We start from the raw sequence: 21,482 nt of genomic DNA, 5'->3' as shown, positions 1-21,482 counted from the left end.
GTAAATAAATAGAATTTGAGTTAAGATTGTTTTAGTAAAATCACTCATGAATAATAACATTGTGTGCAATTTTACCTGAAAAAATAAACTTCCATGTTGAAACAGAAGTAAGCCTTAATTTGCTTGTAGTCTTTACATGAAAAGCATTTAGACATTAAACATTTTACATAGATGCATGCCATCTTCACTGTTGGTCCCTGTAGATACTTTATATTCTATAACATTTTATATTTGATACACTATAATTTTTAATAACTCTTTTTTTTCCAAAATTTTTAGAAAATATATTTAATATTGCTTTGACTACTGCTTTGCTGTTTTATATGATTATTATTTATCTAAAAAAATTCACATTTTTGCTGTTTTAGGAGATACAGATTTACATGAGTGTTGTAGATTAGGAAGACCTGCTGATTTACTTACTGCTCTGTATGGGAATAAAAAGAAAGATATAAATGTAAAAAACAGTGCCGGAAATACTCCTCTTCATGAAGCTTGTTTAGCTAGTAGCTATCTTTGCTCTAAATTTTTGATTGAAGAAGCGGGTGGTAAGATAAAAATTTTAATTATTGTTTGTTCCTCTGAAGATTATTATAATATTTATGCTTATTTAAGTATATAGATTGATTGCTGTATATATATATATATATATATATATATATATATATATATATATATATATATATATATATATATAATGAAATTCAAATATTAAAACTGATTAACTGGTATGTGATGTGGTATAGTAAATGGAAAGCAAAGAGATTATGAATAGCCCAGCTCTTTTTTTAGGTGGTGGTATCTATGGCGGATTTCTTACAAGATAGTTGCATAGGGGAAATGGCTTAAGTGGTGGGGCACAGGCAGATCTATCAAAAGTTTTAGTGTAATTGCCAAATTTATTCAAAATACATACTCCATGAATTACAAAATATTAGTACTACAGTGTTTATTCATATTGAAATATTTAAATCATTATTAAATTAATTAAATAATTGTTAATTGCTTATTGATAATTTACAGAAAAATTAATTATTAATATAACTGGTTACTTTTAATTCTACTGATAGAATAAATTACAAATTTTTTATTATTATATTTATTCAAAGATTATTTCCCATTCATTTACATATGAGTTGTCTACTGATGTCTGTTATGCTCTTTTAATATCTAGGAAATTTCTGTTTTATATTTTAGTGACTCCTAATTTTTTTCTTATGTCTTCAAATGATGAATGCAGTATAAATAAGAATTAATTATTAAAAAATTTCAAATGCAAAGAAGTAAAAATGTTAACTCATTAGCTGCCACGATCCACATTTGGGGATTTTAAAATTTTAAGTACAGCATTTGGCACCAAAAACATATTGGTATGGCTGATAATTTAGTTTTATTCATCAGATATCCATCAATATTGTATGTAGAGAAAAGTGTGTATTCTGTGCTTCGTTTCTTTATAACAAACAATTTTGAAATTAATCTGTAAGCTGAACAGAGCAGAATCATCAAATTTGAAGCATTGGATTTTTTGATTTGGTTTTATATTATAATGAAATTCTATACATAAATATGTAATTTAGAATTTATAGTAATGATCTGTTATTTACACAGTTTTTTTGTTTCTATTGAAATATTCATTTTATAACAATGCCCTTCTTCAAAAATATCAAATATTTTCAAACTGAAATATAATTTGATTATAATTATGCTGTTACATAACTTTTTATGCATATGTATATATATATATATATATATATATATATATATACATAATTTATCTGGCCAAAAAATTGGCAATTAATGGGTTAATATAATTATATATTTACTTGCAAAAGGTACTGTAAGTAATGTAATATATATATAATATAACACTGTTTATGAGCCTTTCAACTACAATTTAATTAATCTATAGCATCATATTTGAGAAATTGTTAGTAGAATAAAAGTCTGTCTAGGTAAGAATATCTTCCAAAATGAATTATATTTATTTGTAACTAAACAAATCGTCAATTAATATTTTTAATTGATTTTTCAAAAAGTTTAGTACTTTAATTATTTTTATATGATATACATATTAAAAAAATAGTAACATACATATTTTAATGAAATCTTTAAAGTAAAAAAATATTAACCTAAAAAGCCATTAACATGCTAATTAAATCAAAATTTGTAAATATTTGGCAATAAATTGGTTTTAATTAACGCTTTTGTGGGAAGTATACATGTAATGCAATTTCAGTGAAATATCGCATGGAATATGTTTGACCATTTATCCATTTCAAGTTGCAATATATTTTTCTAATATTTTTGCATTAATGTGTTCAGGTATCATGTTAAACAGAACTTAAGAAAAGAATGGGGGGCAGGAAGGGGGGAATCAGAAACTGAAATAGTTTTAAGAAAGCTCTAAAAAATGAAATTTACTTAATCAGAAAATTACATCACAAGTTATTTTCTCATTAAAATTGAAGAAATTTTCATGTGACAATTTTTTTGTTAAAGTTTATGATGACACACACACGCACAATCCATTCACCATTTGTACTTGTAATTGATGATCATAAATGAAGAAAAAAAGTCACATTACATACTAAGTGCTATTTTCCTTTGTTTCTCTGCTGTATACTTCACCAAATTCATTTCTTTAATTTATAATCTTGTAGTTAATCATATTCCTTTACTTTGTAACTTGTGGCTGTGTTATTATGTTTAGAAACAAGTTTCTATTGAATATCATCATGGAAATGCTGTTAATTTTTTCAGTTATTCTAATAAATAATTTAAACAGAATTCTCAAATATGGGGGGGGGGGGTATCATTTCTAAGGTAGTAAGTACCTTTTTAGAAAATTCTAATTTTGTAAACCGTGTATGATGACTCATCTTAGAATTAATTTTACTGTTTTTGCTGCTCATACAAATTAGATCCAATTATTCTGTATATTTTTGCTATTATGAATTCACTAAAAGAAAATATTGTACTGTGAATGATGCTGCATATAAATGACATTCACTTCTTTGCATAAATATGTAGAATTTCTTCAAGCATTTATCTGAATTACAGTTAACAATATTATGCTGATAGAATGTGTATATTGGGAAAAATTATTGCATATGTACCAAAATCTTTTTAAAACAAGAAACCAGAATTAATTTTTATATCCATGATTAGAATAACTTGTGAAAACAATTGCATTTTAATTTTTGCTTTTAGGAATATCTTGGCTGGTATATGAAACTGCTTGCTTCAATGTTTGAGACCCCAAAATGGTCCTTGTATGGATTTAAAATAGCACAGTCCTTATAACTGAGCTTTTATGATTTGAACACTTTTTAGAAGTTTCTGCTATATCTTAAATTATTTTCCCACTGAAATTTTAGGGTGTTCCTTTTTTTTTTTTTTTTTTCCAAATGTAAAGTTAGAAAGTTGTGTTTTTGAATGTATTTAAAAAAATCTATTTAATACAGCAAGAAATTCAGAGAATGTTGTCGTTAATCGAAAATTTGTATTAACTTGTAGTCAAGATCAATTATAAACATAGTTTATTATAGTTTTAGATAAAAAAAAAAGTCTGTGGTCCTCTCAAAATTTTATTCTATGCTCCCTAATAGAATTGTTTCTATCCTTTGTTCCAGCATAAAAATTGTGAACCTAGAAAAGACATGATGGTACTGATGTGCTGATTTTTATTTTCAGTGAGCATCGACTACTTCGTAGTATATGATAGAAAACTGATAACATTTGAAATTCTGATTAGAATAGAAGTATTTTTCTTTAAAGTCTAGTGGGTTTAAGTTATTCAATAAATCTAAAGGATATATTTCTTATCCACTGACTTTTCAATTTGTATATAATCACAACTGTAATAAACTCTGCAATTTCTTTCTGCAGTGTTTCATGAAATGTGTTCATTAATTTTTGTGCAGTTATTTCTTTGGATATAACTTGGCTGTGTTATTGTTTTGATTCTTTTTTAATTTTGAGTAGAGTGTTTTAGTGTAAATTCGGCATGCTAATCAGAAGTAGGCAAAAAAGCTTATCCAATGACACATTATTCATCTACTACATGCATGTTAATTTAAAAAAGGATCTATTGACAATAGGACTATATTCGTTTGTAGTTCAAACTTTATTTGATATCAAAAAAAAAAAAAAAAATCCTTACCATTCTTCTGTTGAAGTATATCATTTTTGCAAGAATTTTCAAATTACCCCATATTCCAGAGCAGTAAATATCCTCACCCAGATGTTTTTTGAAAATGGATTGATTACTTTTTCTTCATAAAGGGCTATTAATTTTCATATTTAAAAAATATCAGAGACATATGCATACTTAAAAAATAATATCGGAGGCATATGCAAAATTTGATAGTATTTTATCATATTATGACATCTTGCTTATGAGCTTGAAATAATTTTTCTGCCTTTTTGTAATTTAATACTCTTATTTTTGTCGTTTAGATAGAACCATTGATTACAGGGCTACTGATAATGAAGGTCGGACTCCTCTTCACTGTGCAGTTTATGTAAATGCATTTGATATAGTAAATCTTTTACTGAATAGAGCCGGTAAGTATATTAATTGATTTTTGAAATATTTATGAACACAGCTGAAATTTATTAATATCTTTATTTTGTTCTCATCAACTTTAATCATTCTTTCAGAGTTGTGACTTGTTAACTTGAAAATCTCTAGATTGAAATGTTGCCATTTACTTTTGATTATATTATAATATTACAATATTAACAATCCCATAATTTTTTACACATTTGTGGAATTTTATTTTAAATTAATAAGTTAAATGGCTTCTTTTTACATCTATTGTACAGCAATATACTTTTATTTATATCCAAAGTTCTCAGTTGTCAAATTATATAATAAATGTTTGATTTCCAAGGAACTATATTTTATTAAATTTAATCTTTGAATAATATCTGTATATTAAGAAAATTGATTACTTTTTTAACCTAATATTTATTCTCATCAATCACTTTATTGTATTAAAATTTAATTACAGTTATCTGCCAACATTTTTCAGCTAATATTTGTATCAAGTTCATCAATATAACTTGATTTACTTTCATTGGAAGTAAAATTTCTCCATACTTTTATTTAACTTGACTTTTTCATGCTTGTAAGGATGAAGTTTATGATTGATTTGTCATTCACTTTCTGAAATTTTGTATTGTTGCAAGTTTTTGATCACAATTCATTATTTAATATATTAATTAATTAATAAATAAATGTAAATTATATTTGCAAAAAATAAATTGATCATAAGATTTTATTATATTTAAAACAATTATAATTTAAAGTAGAGATTCATAAAATTAGATTTTTTTTATTTACTTAAAATGCTTTTGATAAAACTTTTATTATTGTGCTTTAAAAAGTGGAATATAAGTATATTATATTTTACTATTATCAAAAATCTGTGCAGTTTAACAAAAATTCAAAAGCTTGAGGTGTTGAAAAAATATTAAGGAAATTATTATGTTGAATATTTTAATCTGTGAATCATTCAATAAAAAAAAAAAGTTTTTTATGTACTTCACGCTTTTATGGTTTTGTTTTGACACTCAGAATTTTCATAAGAAAAATATATTTTACTGTTTAGTATATTAATAAAAGGCATATTTTAAAAAACTTCATTATTTTTTAGCTATAAATATTTGAGATCATATCTTTCTCACATCCTTTCTTCTTATAGGAAATGCCCTAGTTAAATGCCCTGATAATTGGGGGAAAACACCTATTGATTATAGTACTACTGACGAAATGAGAACGATGCTACAAAAAGTTGAATCCAAATTACAAGACCACAATCAGGATGATTCAAAACTTCCTAGTTTGAAAAATTCTCAAGATTATCATCTTTATTTACGAACATTGAAAACCCTTGTCTCAAGCTACTTTCAGATCTATGACTTACCAAAAGTTGAAACGAGTATTAAAACTTTATCCCATGATAGAAAAAAGTGCTATCATTATAAAGCTGAAAGTAACACCATGTGCTTGGAAGATTCTTCCATATTAGACACTTTTGGTAAAGTTGTTAATAAGTTTATTTCATGTGCAGAAGTTGTTGCAAAAGAAGAAAATGCTAAAATGGAATTAAAGCTTTGGCAGACATTTGCAGCTGCATTCAAATAGCCATTTGCTATAAAAATGAAATTTTGTATGGATATGTATATAATTTTTGTTGTATAATTTTTTTAAATTCATGTTGTAATATCTTCATCAATAAGTCTTAAGCAAACAATTTTATTTTTGTTGTTGTATTCCAGAAGGGATCATTCTCAATATTTCTTAATTTCATTTATTTGTGACAAGTCTAAAAACATTGAATTACCACCAGGAAATTTAAAACATATGCTGCAGATAATTTCATATGCAGGAGTTATTGCAAAAGAAGAATGTATTTAGATGTCATTTCATTGGGGTTCATTGTCAACTGCATTAGAGTAATTATTTGTAATATAAATTCATTTCATATGCAAAATATGCATAAATGTTCATTGTATCATCCTTTTAGATCATCATTATTTTTATAACATTTTTTTACTATAAATTTTGTGTAGAATATAATTTTTGAATTGTTTACTGTGTAAAAAGAAAAAAATTATAATAAAATGTTCTGTTTTTGTCAAAAAATAAATTGAAAATAATTATAAACAAAAAGAAATTTTATTTGATACAAAGAAGAATGAATTATACAGTATGTGTATATATGTTAATTATATTTTTTTACTGTTATTTTTGAAATATTTTTATTATCTTAATTGTTTAGGAAAATATTTTTACAAAGATCATTTGCAGAATATGCCAAGAGGAAACTGTTTATAATAAAATCTTTAATGAAAACGTTTATTAATAAATAATTTCATTGTGGTTATAGATATTTTTCATTAATAATGTAGTACATTAATAAACATTATATCTAGCATTTTTTAATCAATAAATTATTAAAATAAACCCAAAATACACTTTTTGTTAATTTAAAAAATCAAATAAATAATTTTATGAATGTTTATATGCCATTTAATAGTGCAGGATAATATTAAGATTTTTGAATATAAAAGCTATAGTCATTTGTTTTAATCCAAACGACAGGAAACTGATTGTTTATAATATATCTATAGAATTTGTGAAACTTTTTGTCATTTATAGTAATTTCTAATTTTTCTTAAAACAATTTTTTGCAAAAATAAATAAATAAAAATAAAGTAATAATAGTTTCAAAAAATGAGATAATCTCACATTTTTTTGTTTGCACTCTTGCTTGCCTTTTTCTTTTAAAATTTTATTTATCTCTACTAATAATAAATATAAATGTGTTTGTTTTGATGCTTTACAAACCAAATTGTTTGATTTACGACTACCAAAATTGGCATATTTGTATTTTGGTGGATGGGAATGTGCACCCCAGAGCAATTTCTTTTAGGTCTAATTAATTGAAAGTTAAACCTGATGTTTTCCACAATAACTTTTGAAAATATTATTCCTTAAAAATAAATTTTGTTTTGTTTCCAAATTTAAAAAATTACCTTGTTAATGATATCAATTTAGTGGTTGCGCATATTTTTCCAGAATTTTTTTAAATTAATTTTTTATCTGATCACTAATAATAGATTGCATTGTTACCCTAGATTCAGATTGTTTTGCTTTTTTTAAATTGTATTTTCAAATATTTTATTGCATGTTCTTTTCCATTGTTGCAAGCTAAGAAATTTAATTTTTCTGGAGCTAAATAGCAAATAAAAAAGTGAAGTTACAGTGCCTCGAAATTTAAAAGATAGTTGAATGGGACATTTAATAGCAGTATGATGTTATGGGATTGATTTCCATTAGAAAGATTCATTTGTACAATAAACAACTTAAGTAAGGCAATTAAAACAACACGACTTTAATATCTGATAATTTGGCAGAATCATGGGAATGAAATTATATCTTAACAATTTATCTGAAATTATAACCGGTATTTCTAGTGAGCTTGTTAGTTGCTAGAAGCGATCAGTTGATAATTATTTCAGTTTTGAATGTCGATTAACAAATTAAAAGAAAAACAAATTGAAGGAGATTTTCTGTCTCTTTTCTAATTATTTGAGTTTCTATCAACAAGCTAAGTCAGCAAATTAAGTTTTTCATATTTTTTTTTTTTTTTTTAACAATCAACAAGTTTTTCAGAAAAGAATATTACAGTTGGGGCTGTTACAGTTTTCATGATCAAAGGCTTGTAAAATGTCATTATCATAAAATGATCTTTTATAATTCAAGAAATTATAAAAAGAAAAAAAAATATTAGCAAATGAAAATGCAATTGTATTCTTATGACTTCAATTGTAACATGAAAAATTCATTTTCAGGAGTGGGAGTGGGGTGAGGGTATTATATATGTATTAGAAAATTTTAACATTGTTGAGCTAGGAAAAAAAAAATATTGTTTATAGAACACCCTGCAAGAATTGGTAGATTTTAAAGATATGTTGAAAGTCAATAGCATGATCCTCTCATTCAGGGCCAGCCTGAAGGCACCCTACTATTGGTTGAATTTGTGATCAGTACAACTACCGACTGAATTTGTGCTTTAAATTTTCTGTTTATCCCTTTTTTTTGTTGCTGTTGTTTTGCTTTATGCTAGTATACATATTTGTATGTTACCTCATGATTTGTGGACATTTCACATCCACCAATCCAAGGCAAAGTTTAGTGCTTTGAACCACACCCACGCTTGCTGATAGTTAACGCCTACTTCTAGTTCTAATAACTGACAGAATGATTATTTCTAATAAAAAAGATACTAGCTTTATTGCGTACATTAGACATTGTAAGTTTTGTTTAAAGAAATGATTTAAATAATATTCATAAACTGACAAAAGACATTTTCTGAAATATTACAAAGACTTAAATGTGGCTTTCCAAGACTTGATTGTATTCACTCTAGAGGATATTTAAATAATAAATTATTTGAATTGTATTTAAACTTTGTTACTGTTCTGAAATTTTTATTGATCTTAACAATTACCATTACATTGGCTAAAAAAACATCTTCATAATGAAAATAATATAATATTACTTGATTACAGCATTAATCGAGAACAATTTACCTCCTTAACAAATTTTATCAGTTAGATCAGAAATGGGCATAAAAAGCAATTAAATTATGATGACATTATCAATGAATTTGATGGAAAACATGTTTAAAAAATGGAATAAAAATGATTTATTCTGCTGATTTACATATCAAATTTATTATATAAGTTCATAAAGCAGTCGTTTTTGCTTTTTTAAACTATTGTTTTGGTGATTAAAAGTAAATTTTATGAAAATATTATATTTATCATTATCATTTTACTTTTTATTTATTACTATAATTTCCACCATACAATAAACAGAGAAATGATATAAATTATTATTTTGCTGAATGCAATTTGTTTCAAGAATCAACTTAGCATCAGATCCCATTTTTTTTCGGGTTGGCACAGTTCTTATCTATGATTGATTTTATAACCTTTCTTATCAGAGATTGATTTGCAGGGAGAACAAAGATTAATGGGGATAAACTAAGAACAGTTAATGTAAAAGGGATTGGTAGTAGGTTATATAACAAGACTGAGAAGAAGGTGAAGATTTTATGGTGAATAGCATATAAGCCAGTTTTGGGGATTGTGATGCGCAAGGATAGAACCTGGGACCTTGTGGTTCGCAGTCCAGTAACATGACCAGGGTACAAAAGCATATGCTCGTGTAGCGTAGTTGTTGACTGGTTTATATGCTATTCACCACAATTTAAACACTCGAATCGCAGAATATTGATCTGCTCCATAGTTGAGTTATTTGTTTTGAAGACTGAGTAGATAGCTAGAATGTTATTTTCTGTATTGAACGAATTTTTCTGTTCAAGAATGTGATTCTTCCACTTTTTTTTTTTCTTTTTCTGTCTCTCTTTTTCTTTTGTGTATGTGTTTTTTCATTTTTTCTCCGTTTTAATTTTATTTTGTCAACAAAATTTTCTGCTTCACATCACAACAAACGAAGTCTTCCCACAAAATCTGTAGTTTATAAGGCTAAAAATTATTTAAGACTTTCCACTTCAACCCAAAGTCAAGATTGGATGTCATGAAAAAATTCCAAATACATATATACAGGAAGCATGTGGTGAGTGTTCAAGAACATTGCAGAAGATGCCTTTGGATGATTTCCTGTTGCAATCTGCTTTGGCAACTAGTCTTGTTTATCAGAAGCATTCTCTTTCTTTGACATTAATGAAAGGTCTTCCTCATGTGGTGCCTAAAATAATTAGTGTTGCAAAAAAGTGCTTATAACTTGGAGGTATGCTGCCAGTTTACGGTAACCTCAGTAGAAGGAATCAGTGGATGGAAGTTGAACAGTACAGACAATTTTCACTAGTATCAAAAAGAGCACGTGCCATGTTCATATGTTTTTACTGACCTAAAGGTGAGGCTAGATTAAATATGAACTCGGTCGTCAATTCAGAAAGAAAAAGACTAAGCGTGGAGTCGTTTGATACCATATTCAGACTGTGAAATATGAGTTTGTATCTCAAAAGAAATCTGCCGCACAACTGTATAAAAAGAAGGATTTTCTTAAGATAAAAGTGGTCAAAAATCTGTGAAAACATGAATTCAGCAGCAATAAACTACAAAACAAAAATTCTTCGCAAAAAAAAAAAAGTTTTTGAAGTTTGTGTAGTGAAGAAGTAATAACTACGTACTACTCAGATTGAAACATTTGCCCAAAATCTTTTTGCAACCTGTCTCTCTATTAAAATTCTTTTACCTTTTCCTCATCGATTTATAAAGATATTTTAGAACGGATAGATTATTTGGAAAAAGACTAATTTTTTATTGTTCTGGGGGGATAATTTAACTGCCTTTTATTTAATATCGCTTCATATAAAATAACATGCATGTATTCGTAATCGTTTTTAATTAATCCATGTTCTAAAAATAATTTTCTAGTCACTCGAACTCGGTCTTCTCTGTAACTTTAACTCCGCGTTGCTTGGTCTATATTTTTTCCACACAGAACCAAAACGCTAAATTAGCAACTTCCTGTTAAAAACCTTATAAGTTCAGAACAATTCTTACGCTTCCTTTTTCCTGATTTTTAACTTCCTTATCGGTTCGCTGCTCTGTATTCGTTATTGTTCTAACAAAGAAATTTTGACAAAAAATTAAAAATTGGATTATTTAAATTATGAAGAATAAAAATCGTTAAAATATCTTTAAATTATGTTTTATGCATTTTTGGTCCAATTCTCTCTCACTCTCTTTTGTTGGTATTCTTTGTGGAAATAAAAAGGTGTTTTTTTTATAAATATATAAAATATTACAAAATATTATAATACCTATATTATAATAAAAATATTTAATTAATTTTATACAGTTAGTCAATATATAATTGAAAGCAGTATTTCTGATTCACAAATAAAGTATACAGTTAAAAAAAATCACTTGACCACGAATTAATTCCGATCTTTTAACAGTTTGCTTTAAAATAATAGTTCGTTAAATTATAAAAACACCGGAATTTGTTATTCTAGTGTTTTTATACTTTCCCCCACAAAATATTTCTAAGAAATAGAAGTTTCACATTTTATTTATCCATGCCGCAATTTTAGATCGTTAAGAAGTAAATATGAAAATCAAATTCATCTTGAGCATTTTAGTTTACATATTTTTTGGAATTCAAAGTTTCACTGGTAATAAACATGAAAATGGAAGTCGGCGTAAGTGTATTTTATATTTGGTTTTTTAAAGGATAAAGGTTTTTTGGAAAATTTTGATTTATTGGAAATGCATGCCTACGCTTACTTTCGGCTACCTATAGATTTTTAAAGTTTATTTTTATTGTGAATGTTCGTTTTAGTTTAGACATTCTTGAAAAATGCGATAGAATTCTGAATAGGGTCGTTTAAAACTGTTGGATTATTATTCTTCTTGTAATGAGAGTTCCGTTTTGTTATTCAATGTTGTCATAAATATTTTAAATAATTAAGGACACATTTATAAATTTTCAAAACTTTTATTATACTCTGTATTTCCTTATTATATTTTATAAATGAATGTCTTTCATCATCTCTATACTGTCGGATTAATGTATAACCGGTATTGGCTTATGTATGTGACTGATAGATAGGTTGGATAAAAAAAACTATGGAAATAAAACGCTTGATATATAGAGATTCTGTAAATAGCTACTCCACTCATACAATTAAGAATGGTCTTTTGTAAAACTAAATAAATTCAAATTTTTTATTCAGTCCATTTTTTTAGTTATTATTTCAGTACAAGTAAAATAAAAAATTATTGTATCAGAATGGTGTCCAACCAACTGTTTGAATAATCGTAAAGATTATAGTCACAGGAGCATGGAGAGGTGTTATGTATCAGAAAGGAAGTCTGAAGATAAAAAATATTGTACACATTTTAAGGTAAATTTTATGTCTTAATATAATTATAAGAAATATAAAATTATGTACATTTTATAATATGGGATATGTATCAAATGTATGAAATAAGAGAAACATTAAAATAAAAAAAAGAGACAAATTCTTGCAAAATAAATAAGTAAAAAATAAATAAAGAAGATTCCAAAAAATAAAGAAGATTCAAGTTCAAAGCACCGAAGCATGATAATACATTAGACTTGATTAGTTCATTTTTATGTTATTTCTGAAATTGTCTTTATTTAATTGTGCTAAAACATGCTTGAAAACGATTGTATTCAATATCGGCACAATGTGTGCGAGTTTAAATCTTGTAAATGAAATGCACTGCAATAAAAATATTTTTTTAAATAACTATTAAAATTAGATAAAAGTTGATTGGAAATAAAATTGGTATCCTTGAAAAACTTTTATTTTGAATTTTAAAATGAATTTTTTGATTAGATTATTTACAAATTCATTATTTTTATTTTTTGATTCCTCTGTAATGTATGTCGCAGACTCATTTTTTTTTTTTAATTGTCCAATCTTTTCTCAGATCCTAAAGTGTACATCACCGTTTCATCAATCGCAACAAGCTATTTCTTTCAACCCTGCCTCAGAAAAATCATTCTAAATTATTACAATGCGGACTGCGAAAGGATTGCAAGATCTTTCCCTTTCGTCGGACTGTACTCTCACGATCCCAGACTGAACCATCGAAACCACTTGGCACTTCACAAACCAATCGCCTGTCCGGATGGAAGATTCGAAACCAACGTTTCACTCCCTTATTTCGAGTTTAGTACTGAAGATATTGTCTCTAAATGTCTTGGGTTCTGGGTTGCCTATGTGGAAGCTGGAAGCGTGGTGCATTCCAGCTGCCTTCTTACACATCCTGATTGGATGCATAATATCAGTGATATGATTGGTCACAAACCTTTGAAATCTCTTATGATCCCAGGTACGCATGATTCGGGCTGTTACATGAGATACGACCCTTACAAAGATACTGTGTACGAAAGATATATCTTTACTCAGGAAGAATCAGTATTCAACCAGTTGGTGTATGGTATAAGATATCTGGATTTGCGGATATGGCACGAAGGTGCATCTCAAAAAACAAGTAGAATTTTTATTACTCACGATGTCTTCCATCTTGGTCTTCCAACACTTGAAAATGTTCTTCAGCAGGTAAAGGATTTCGTTTCTGTTACTAAAGAAATAGTTGTTGTCGATTTCCACAGGAAAATAACCGGATTCTTCAAATCTTTTGAATTGGAAGATTGGCAACACAGAGACGTTATGGAACTCGGTAAAAGGATATTTGGGAAATTTTTGATAGACTATAAATATTCAGACATGCCACTGGATTTTTTGTGGAAAATCGATAAACGGATTCTGTTTGCTTACGGAGAGTATAATAAAGGATTTGTTGAGGATTCTATTGCCTTCAATGCACATCACTGGTGGATTGATACTCATAATGTCACAATTCTGCATAATTATCTCGTCGGTTGTTGTTCGTATAGTTATGACTTGACGGCTACCAACGCGATTCTGACACCTAATATATGGTTCAGTCGAAGAAGATTAGCGAAGTTAGCCAACTCCGTGATAGATAACTGGTTTCGAAATGAATTATCTTGTTCTAATGTGATTCTAACTGATTATTTTCTGGGAAATAATGTAATTGAAATTTCTATAAATAGAAATAAAAATAAATCTTTTAGCTTTTATTTAAAGCTCTCTAGTTTATTTCTTTCTTCATATACAGGATAATCATAAAAAATTATCCTGATATAACGGGTGTTTCAAAAATGACCGGTATATTTCAAAAATCAATAAAAGCGATAGAAATATACCGTTTATTGCAATATGCTTGGGACAACGGTAAATTTTCAGGCAGACACACTTGCGAAATTAGTTACAATTTACAACAACAGATGGCGCTGCAGGCGATTTGAAAGATATAGAAGAAACCGCATTCTGAGTTCGCCTTTCTGTAAGTCGTCTTTCTGCTTTAAGCGTGTGCTATTCACAGATTGCAAGTTTGTTGTGAAAAAATGGTTTATTCCTTAGAACAAAGGATTTTTCTGTTGTTGGAATTCCTCCGCGCAGAACACAGTGTTGTGGCAACAAGACGAAGTTTTCAACGAAAGTTTAATGTAACCAAAGAGCCGAAAAGCGATACAATAAAGGATCTGTTTGAAAAATTTTGAAATCGCTAGACATGAACACCTGCGACTTCTTTCTGTGGGGACACTTGAAAGATCAGGTGAATCGTCACAATCCAGAAACAATTGAACAACTGAAGCAATACGTCTGTTCTGCATGTGAAGCCATCCCGCTTGAGACGTTTTAACACGGGTTTCTGCTCATTTCATTCTGAGACTACGCCATGTTATTGCTGCTCATGGTGGATATTTGTAAAATATCGTAGTTTAGATTTTTTCCAGACTGCAGCGCCATCTTTTGTTAAAAATTGTAACTATTTTCGCAAGTTTGTCTGCCTGAAAATTTACCGTTCTCCCAAGCATATTGCAACAAACGGTGTATTTTTATCGCTGCCCGTTTAGTTTTTATTGATTTTTGAAATATACCGGTCATTTTTGAAACACCCGGTATAAGTCCTTAACTATCATACCATTCACAGAAACTGAATGAAATTTTGGTTTAAAGCATTTTGAGTTACGCACTCAAGAATCATATTATAAACAATAATTATAGCTAAATTATAACTACCCTAAAGTTAACAATCCAAGTCATACAGCACAACTTGCTTTTATAAATACATTTAGAAATAAAAGCGTCTCATTTGTCAAAAGGTGTATACCAATGTGTTTCTTTCTACTGCATTCTAGTTTCGTTCATTTTAATCATTTTGAGAATAGGAAGATGTTTATGACTTTTTCCTAGTATTCGACTTTTGTTCTTTTCCCCTTTTATCTGAGTTGTTTCTCATGAAATGCTTGCTGAAGGATATAGAATTTATCAATGAATTTTTTTCTTTATTTTTGATTTAAGGAAGGAATCGTTCTGCACAATTTCTATAAAAAAATCAGCATTCGAACATTGAAGCTAATTTTATGTTATCGTAAGGAATATCTTTATTTTGGGATAAATAAGATTTACGATCCAAACCAGAATCGTTTTTACATAAATTCCGCAAAACATGTAAAAAATTTTTTCCTTGTAAATTTCTTTTAATAATGATTTTTTGGGATATCGCGAAGGAAAATGTGTGTTGAATAGATGTAGAAATGAGAAATTCGTTGATTTTTTAGGTAATACAACATTCCATGCAGAAATGTTCTTTTAATAAAATTGTAATCCAAATATTAAACACGGCTTCTTAATCTGAATTATATCAGATAAGAATATATTTAGATAAGAAAATATATCTCATATATTTTGGTATAAAAAGTAAAAATGAACACATTTTTTTTAAAGTGGCATTATCTAATATTAATCAAAGACAAATCAAAGCTTGCAATAACTTATTTTATGTTTAAACACAAATTTTTGAAACAAAAAAAATTATAATTCTGTATCAAATTTTTTTTATTTTATACTAAATGTGTCTGAAGAACTTTTTGTTTATTCATATGTTGCATTTATGTATGAAAATAAATGCAATAATTATAATAGCGATTAGAATGAGATATTACCACCCGATTTACAGACGTGCTTCAAGTTTTGGACCAGTTACTGAAAGAAAATAAGTCATAAATGCTTCATTACTTTTTTTTTTTTTTTTCAATTTAGTGTAAATAAATAAGAACATCGATAGGTGCTCATTTCTATTGGATTTTCTTTATGCATTTTTAAAATTTACATATAAATGTGAGATTATCTATTAATTTTTATTAAACTCCTTTCGAAGTAAATTGCGGTTAATTTTTTCTTTTTACTTCTATAAGCATTCATTTTTTTCTGGGAATTTTTATTTGTTAAGACTGATTTAACCACTAAATAAATAATCGACGATGCTTTAAATGTAATCAACATAGCAGTCCTGCTTTGGTGAAAGTAGTATGGCTGTCGTCAGTCAACCTGCTAGTCGAGAAAAACAATCGGAAATCGTTTGTTTTTGAATAAAGTTGGTTTCATACTAAACTGGCAGATTTACGTTTAAAGCATGGATCCATTTTTGTTATGTGTATATATAACAGCAATATATGTAACTTTGAAATCTTAATACAATTTTAAATTATGAAATGCCTCTGCAAAAAGTTTAATACATTTCGACGATAGCACATTATAAGGAGAATCGATATGATACGTTTAATACTAAAAAAAAAATATGAAAACGAAATCACGTTATTGCATCATTAAAAGATACATTTATTCAAATTTTGCAGCTAATTACTGGAACTACACGATTGAATTAAAATACCTGGAGCAATATTTTCTGTTTCTTAATCAGTATTCTTGAAAGAATTAAAAACTTCACTGCTAAAAATGTTGAAAATACATTCATTCGGGGATTTCCGGAAGTTTCTTTGACATTAAACAGTTTTTAGATATATATTTTTTTCTTTTTTGAATTTGAGCTTTTGCTTCACCTCTTGCAAATATGTAATTTTCGAAAAAAAAGATTCAAAATTTTATGTTGGCGAGGAAAATATTTCCTTTATTAGAGAGTATGCGAGTTCAGTTTTGAGATTTTTTTTTTTTCCCTCGCTGGTTTAACCATATATCCTATATCCTATTATATGTATTTTTATGCATTTGTATTTAAAAAGAAATTTATGAGAATTCCTCCCCCCCCCGAACTGTCGATTTGTTCTAGATGCTCTTTCAGGACATACTCGAATGCCTTTGAATAGAGGAGGGGGGAAGAAAGTCTCCCAACCGTTATGAAATTTTAATGTACTAAAACAATTATACTCAGACAAATTTTATTTTTTTTAACCATATAAGCCATAATGAATTTTATATTAAAACCTATTACTGCAATAATACAGGGTGTCCCACAAGGTATGCAGCGTCTAATATTTACAAATTCGGATAGTATATTTACAATTCGGATATGCGGGTAATTAGATTAGGACGCTATATTCGGGGGACCTCATATGTTATACATCAAAATATCCTGTATTTTAATACGTTTTTGTAACAATACCTTGAAACTCAAAGAATGTCTAGGTTTTTTCCAGCCCTTACCTCGTGTTCCCAACATTTTTTACGGAACACTAGATACAACTTCTGCTTTCTTAGCTTTCTATAGCTGATATGTTCGGAAAGTATAAAGTGCTAACTAGCACATCATTTAATGCCCTCGTCATCTGACTGAGGATTAAATTAATCAGTCCCGAAAGAGCTGAGAGAACTGAAAGAGATCAAAACTGAAAGAGCAAGATGAGATGTTAATATAACTAAGATGAACCAAACCTAGCTTTTACTGTTTTATATCACGAACTCTCATAACAAAGATTCTTTTCTTGATATTATCCAAAAATAAGAAATCGAGGGGAATGTAATCAGGAGGGTATGGAGCTTATGGTTATCCTTCTTAATATATCAATTAGGAAATTAGTCATCCAATGTTCGAAGAACAGAATCTCAAAGGGTGGTATTTTTATTATCTTTACGAATAATGAATTGTGCCTATAGCAACGTCTAAACTGCCTTTGAACAGAAATAATCGATTTAGATCTTTAAATCTATATGGAGACTCGATCTTTTCCCCTCGTCAGTGAATTAATTTTCTTTTCATTTGATTCCTCTATTTAAATTTGCGTTCTATTTTATTGATTGCTAATGTGCTTGGGTGTTCAAACGAAGTCACCTAGATGAAAGAATTCAAGTAAGAATAAAGTACTTATTAAAAAATTCAAGTAAGCGTTTAAACTTGCTTCAGTATTGTCTTTAAAAATACCACATTTATTGTTGTTTACAACACACTGGACCATTTGTGATCGATGCAATGGCTTGGAATAATTTTTTTTATCGCACCAGGATTTTTAATAAGGCATCTTTTATAAATATCATGATTTCAAGGCATACTTCTCGCATTGCTGGCTACCATCGATTAGCAAAATATGGTTGCAGCACTTGAATTAACAAGTGCTTATGTATAAAAATTTTAATTTTTTCTTTTTGTAACTGCGAAGTTCTTGAGTTATTTTTCTTATGGAACATTCCAGGAGAAATCGTAAAGGCTACGCTACAAACCATGTTGCCATAAAATCTTTTAAGCTTCTGTGGCCGAAGTTCAATTCAAAGTTTCTGTATGGAACTCAGTGACCTGGTGGTAAAACTTAGGAGCTAAAGGCTCCAATCACAAAATTCCATTGCATCGAAGAACTTCTGTGTAAGAGAGCTTGACACACGTCAAGCATACAGGGCTCAGATATACCCCTCCTCACAGGTATGGAACAGAAATTTCAATAGGGGAAGCCAATCCTTACATTTGACCATAATTCAAAATTGTCAGGCCCTTACAAGAGCAATTCTCGTTTTTCTTTTAAGACGGGGCGGGGCGTTCACATAACTAAACTGAAAACGTGCTTTTATATCATACGGAAATGTCATTTTAAAAAATGGAGGGCAAATTTTTCTGTCCCTTCCTCGTGCATTGGAGTTCTTATTTTACTTGAGATGTGTGTTCCGATGACAATGCAATAGATTTAATGCTTTTAAACTTAATATTCGTTAATCTATTAATATTAACTCAAATTTGATTCCGTATTGAAAGAGCCATTTGGCAGTAAATTTTAGATAGTTTAAAAGAAAATTCGAAACTTGAAGGGAAGAATCTTTCCTAAAATTGTTTTAAGCCTGATTTGTCTATCTTATTTTATTTTTTAAATTTTCGCATTATTTAGATCACGTGTACACACAAAAAAATGTATTTAATATTGTCGTGAACCGTGAAGTACAAATCCATTAACTGTAACATTGAAAAGAATGATTCTAAAATATATTAATACACATTTTAGTCAATTTAATAAATAAATGAAATTTTTATTTTTGAATTTCAAAGTGGTGCAAAATAATTTTTATAGTAAAATATGCTTTGGTGTTACTGAAAAAAAGAATGAAAATTTTGATTTATTTTTAATTAAAATTCTAAATAAAACTTAGAATACCCTTTTTAAACGAGTTCTTGCCACCAAAGAAATAAATAACTACGTTCCAAATTTCGTTCAACGTTTTGATCTGTAGAGAGTTTTGATTTATTTTTTTCAGTATATATGTGGCATTTCGCAACTAATATACTGCAACTGGACAGTTTTATACATCGCTGCTAGAGAATAGTATTGAACCATCTCTGCAAGCACAGATGTGTTTTATGAAAACTATTTTCATGCAGGATGTAATTCCTTCATACGGTACCACTAATGTTAAGAACATACTTAGAAGGCATTTTACAAGATTATATGTAACAATAATCCTGATAATAAAGATGAAAGTTTTTGTTGGCGCTGTACAGAGCAAACTGTTGCTCTAAACCTACCAAACTTGGTATTTATATACTTTGGCGAGTGGAAATATGTACATTGGAGATATATTTTTATTTTATTTTATTAAAAATCAAGCAAAATATCAAGGTTTTTTTGGGCGGTAACTTCAGAAAATGTTACACCATAAAAATAATTCATACATCCTCTTAAAATTTAAAAAGAAAATCATCTTTACAATGATACTAACTTTCTGCCATATTTCATAATGTTTAAAAAAAAAATTTGTAGCACATTTTACAACGATTTCTTTCACTGTTGAATTGAAACGTAAATCGTTTTCTTAGGCTAGTAATATTTCATCCTAATTTCTTTTTTTTTATTTCAAAATCGTTGATAATCAATATATGAAGATTCTGCTTATTATCAGATTTTATTTATTTCAGATGAATAGACAGGGATATTTACATACATGAATCGATTAATTTTTAGTAAGTAGACCTTGTTTAGCTTTTTTTTAAATTAAAAATCTGGAAATAAAATAAAAATGGTAAAAACAAAGGACGTTGAGAGTAAAACGATTAACAAATGAAACCGCAATGAATATCAAAAGAATGAAAATTCTGGAAAAAATCACTGAAATTTTTAACTTTAATACGAATGTTATTAAACTTCGAATTTACTAAGAATATTTATATCAGTGTCTTATAGTTTTAAAATTTTTGCTTTCACCTTTAAATTTTTTTGATAAAAGAATCAAAGCCAGGTTTATTTGACTGCTTTAACAAAACACATTTTAAAGAACTTTTTTTTATTTTTAGTATTATTTGTTTATATTAGTATTGTACTTAAGGTTACTCAATTACTTTATATAAGGAAAGATTAAATTTGCGAGATATACTTTTACCATAAAACTGTTAACTAATTTTCATCCAATAGATTAAAAATCGTACTTATGAAGAATGGTACAGCGTCGTAAAAAAAAAAAAGAACAAAGGTAAGATTCTATTTTTTTAGTGAATTCTCAAAGCTTGTAAAAGAAATTAGAATTATTCATTTGATCAAAAGCGTTTTTAATACAAAACAGTTCACTGAGATAATAAAATATCGATATTGAGACGCCTTTTAAAGCATTTGAATGTACACAAAAATCAATTTTGTTCATCATTGCTAATGAAAAAAAAAAATCATTGTTAATAAGGAAAAAAAAAAAAATCATTGTTAGTGAGAAAATTATTGATTATGTTAAAAATCTACAGTTGCAAGCAAATTGATTTTTATATAGATTTACGGCCGCAAATTTATTCTCTGTTGTTGACTTAAATAATCGATTAGATAAGTGAGTGGTGTAAGAGCTGACACGCGCCATTTTGTTAAGCAAACATTCTTCGCATTTTAAGCTGCTGCCTGACATTTTATAACTGACCACAAATTACAAACATCCACTTTATACGAAAAATTTTATTTCTTCGTTCTTGTTTGAAAAAAAAACAACATAAACGATATTTTTTGCCTAAAGTAAGAAAATCTCCACGAATCTGTTAAAGAAGTTCTTAAACATTTGCTTTCAAGATTTGATTGATAAATAATACTGTTGAAGTAGATATTTTTTAATCATCAA

At 27.9% G+C, this 21,482-nt stretch overlaps 2 protein-coding genes across 3 annotated transcripts in view; both read left to right on the top strand.

The window, feature by feature from the left end:
* The window catches only part of LOC129957639 (uncharacterized), a 30,653-nt gene extending 24,096 nt beyond the window's left edge, over window positions 1-6,557 (top strand). For both annotated transcript variants that reach the window (XM_056070071.1, XM_056070072.1), the window contains 3 exons: window positions 369-548; window positions 4,462-4,569; window positions 5,712-6,557. In XM_056070071.1, coding sequence (XP_055926046.1) covers window positions 369-548; window positions 4,462-4,569; window positions 5,712-6,154 — 731 coding nt within the window. In that variant the 3' untranslated portion in view covers window positions 6,155-6,557. The remainder of the gene's footprint in view (window positions 1-368; window positions 549-4,461; window positions 4,570-5,711) is intronic.
* Window positions 6,558-10,185: 3,628 nt separating this feature from the next.
* LOC129956509 (uncharacterized) lies at window positions 10,186-14,234 on the top strand. The gene is made up of 2 exons (XM_056068428.1): window positions 10,186-10,273; window positions 13,012-14,234. The coding sequence occupies exons 1-2, from the start codon at window positions 10,186-10,188 to the stop codon at window positions 14,232-14,234; spliced, it is 1,311 nt and encodes a 436-aa protein (XP_055924403.1).
* Window positions 14,235-21,482: the final 7,248 nt, after the last annotated feature.

Source organism: Argiope bruennichi, chromosome 11 (assembly GCF_947563725.1).
Source record: "Argiope bruennichi chromosome 11, qqArgBrue1.1, whole genome shotgun sequence".
Taxonomy (NCBI): Eukaryota; Metazoa; Arthropoda; class Arachnida; order Araneae; family Araneidae; genus Argiope; species Argiope bruennichi.
Note: the sequence above shows the minus strand (reverse complement) of the source record. Positions and strands in the feature narration are given on the sequence as shown.

Excerpts from the sequence above, each read along its gene's own strand:
- LOC129956509 (XM_056068428.1), top strand. The coding sequence starts at position 10,186 with ATGCCTTTGGATGATTTCCTGTTGCAATCTGCTTTGGCAACTAGTCTT. Across the intron at positions 10,274-13,011 it reads TTCTTTGACATTAATGAAAG|ATCCTAAAGTGTACATCACC; the intron begins GTCTTCCTCATG and ends ATCTTTTCTCAG.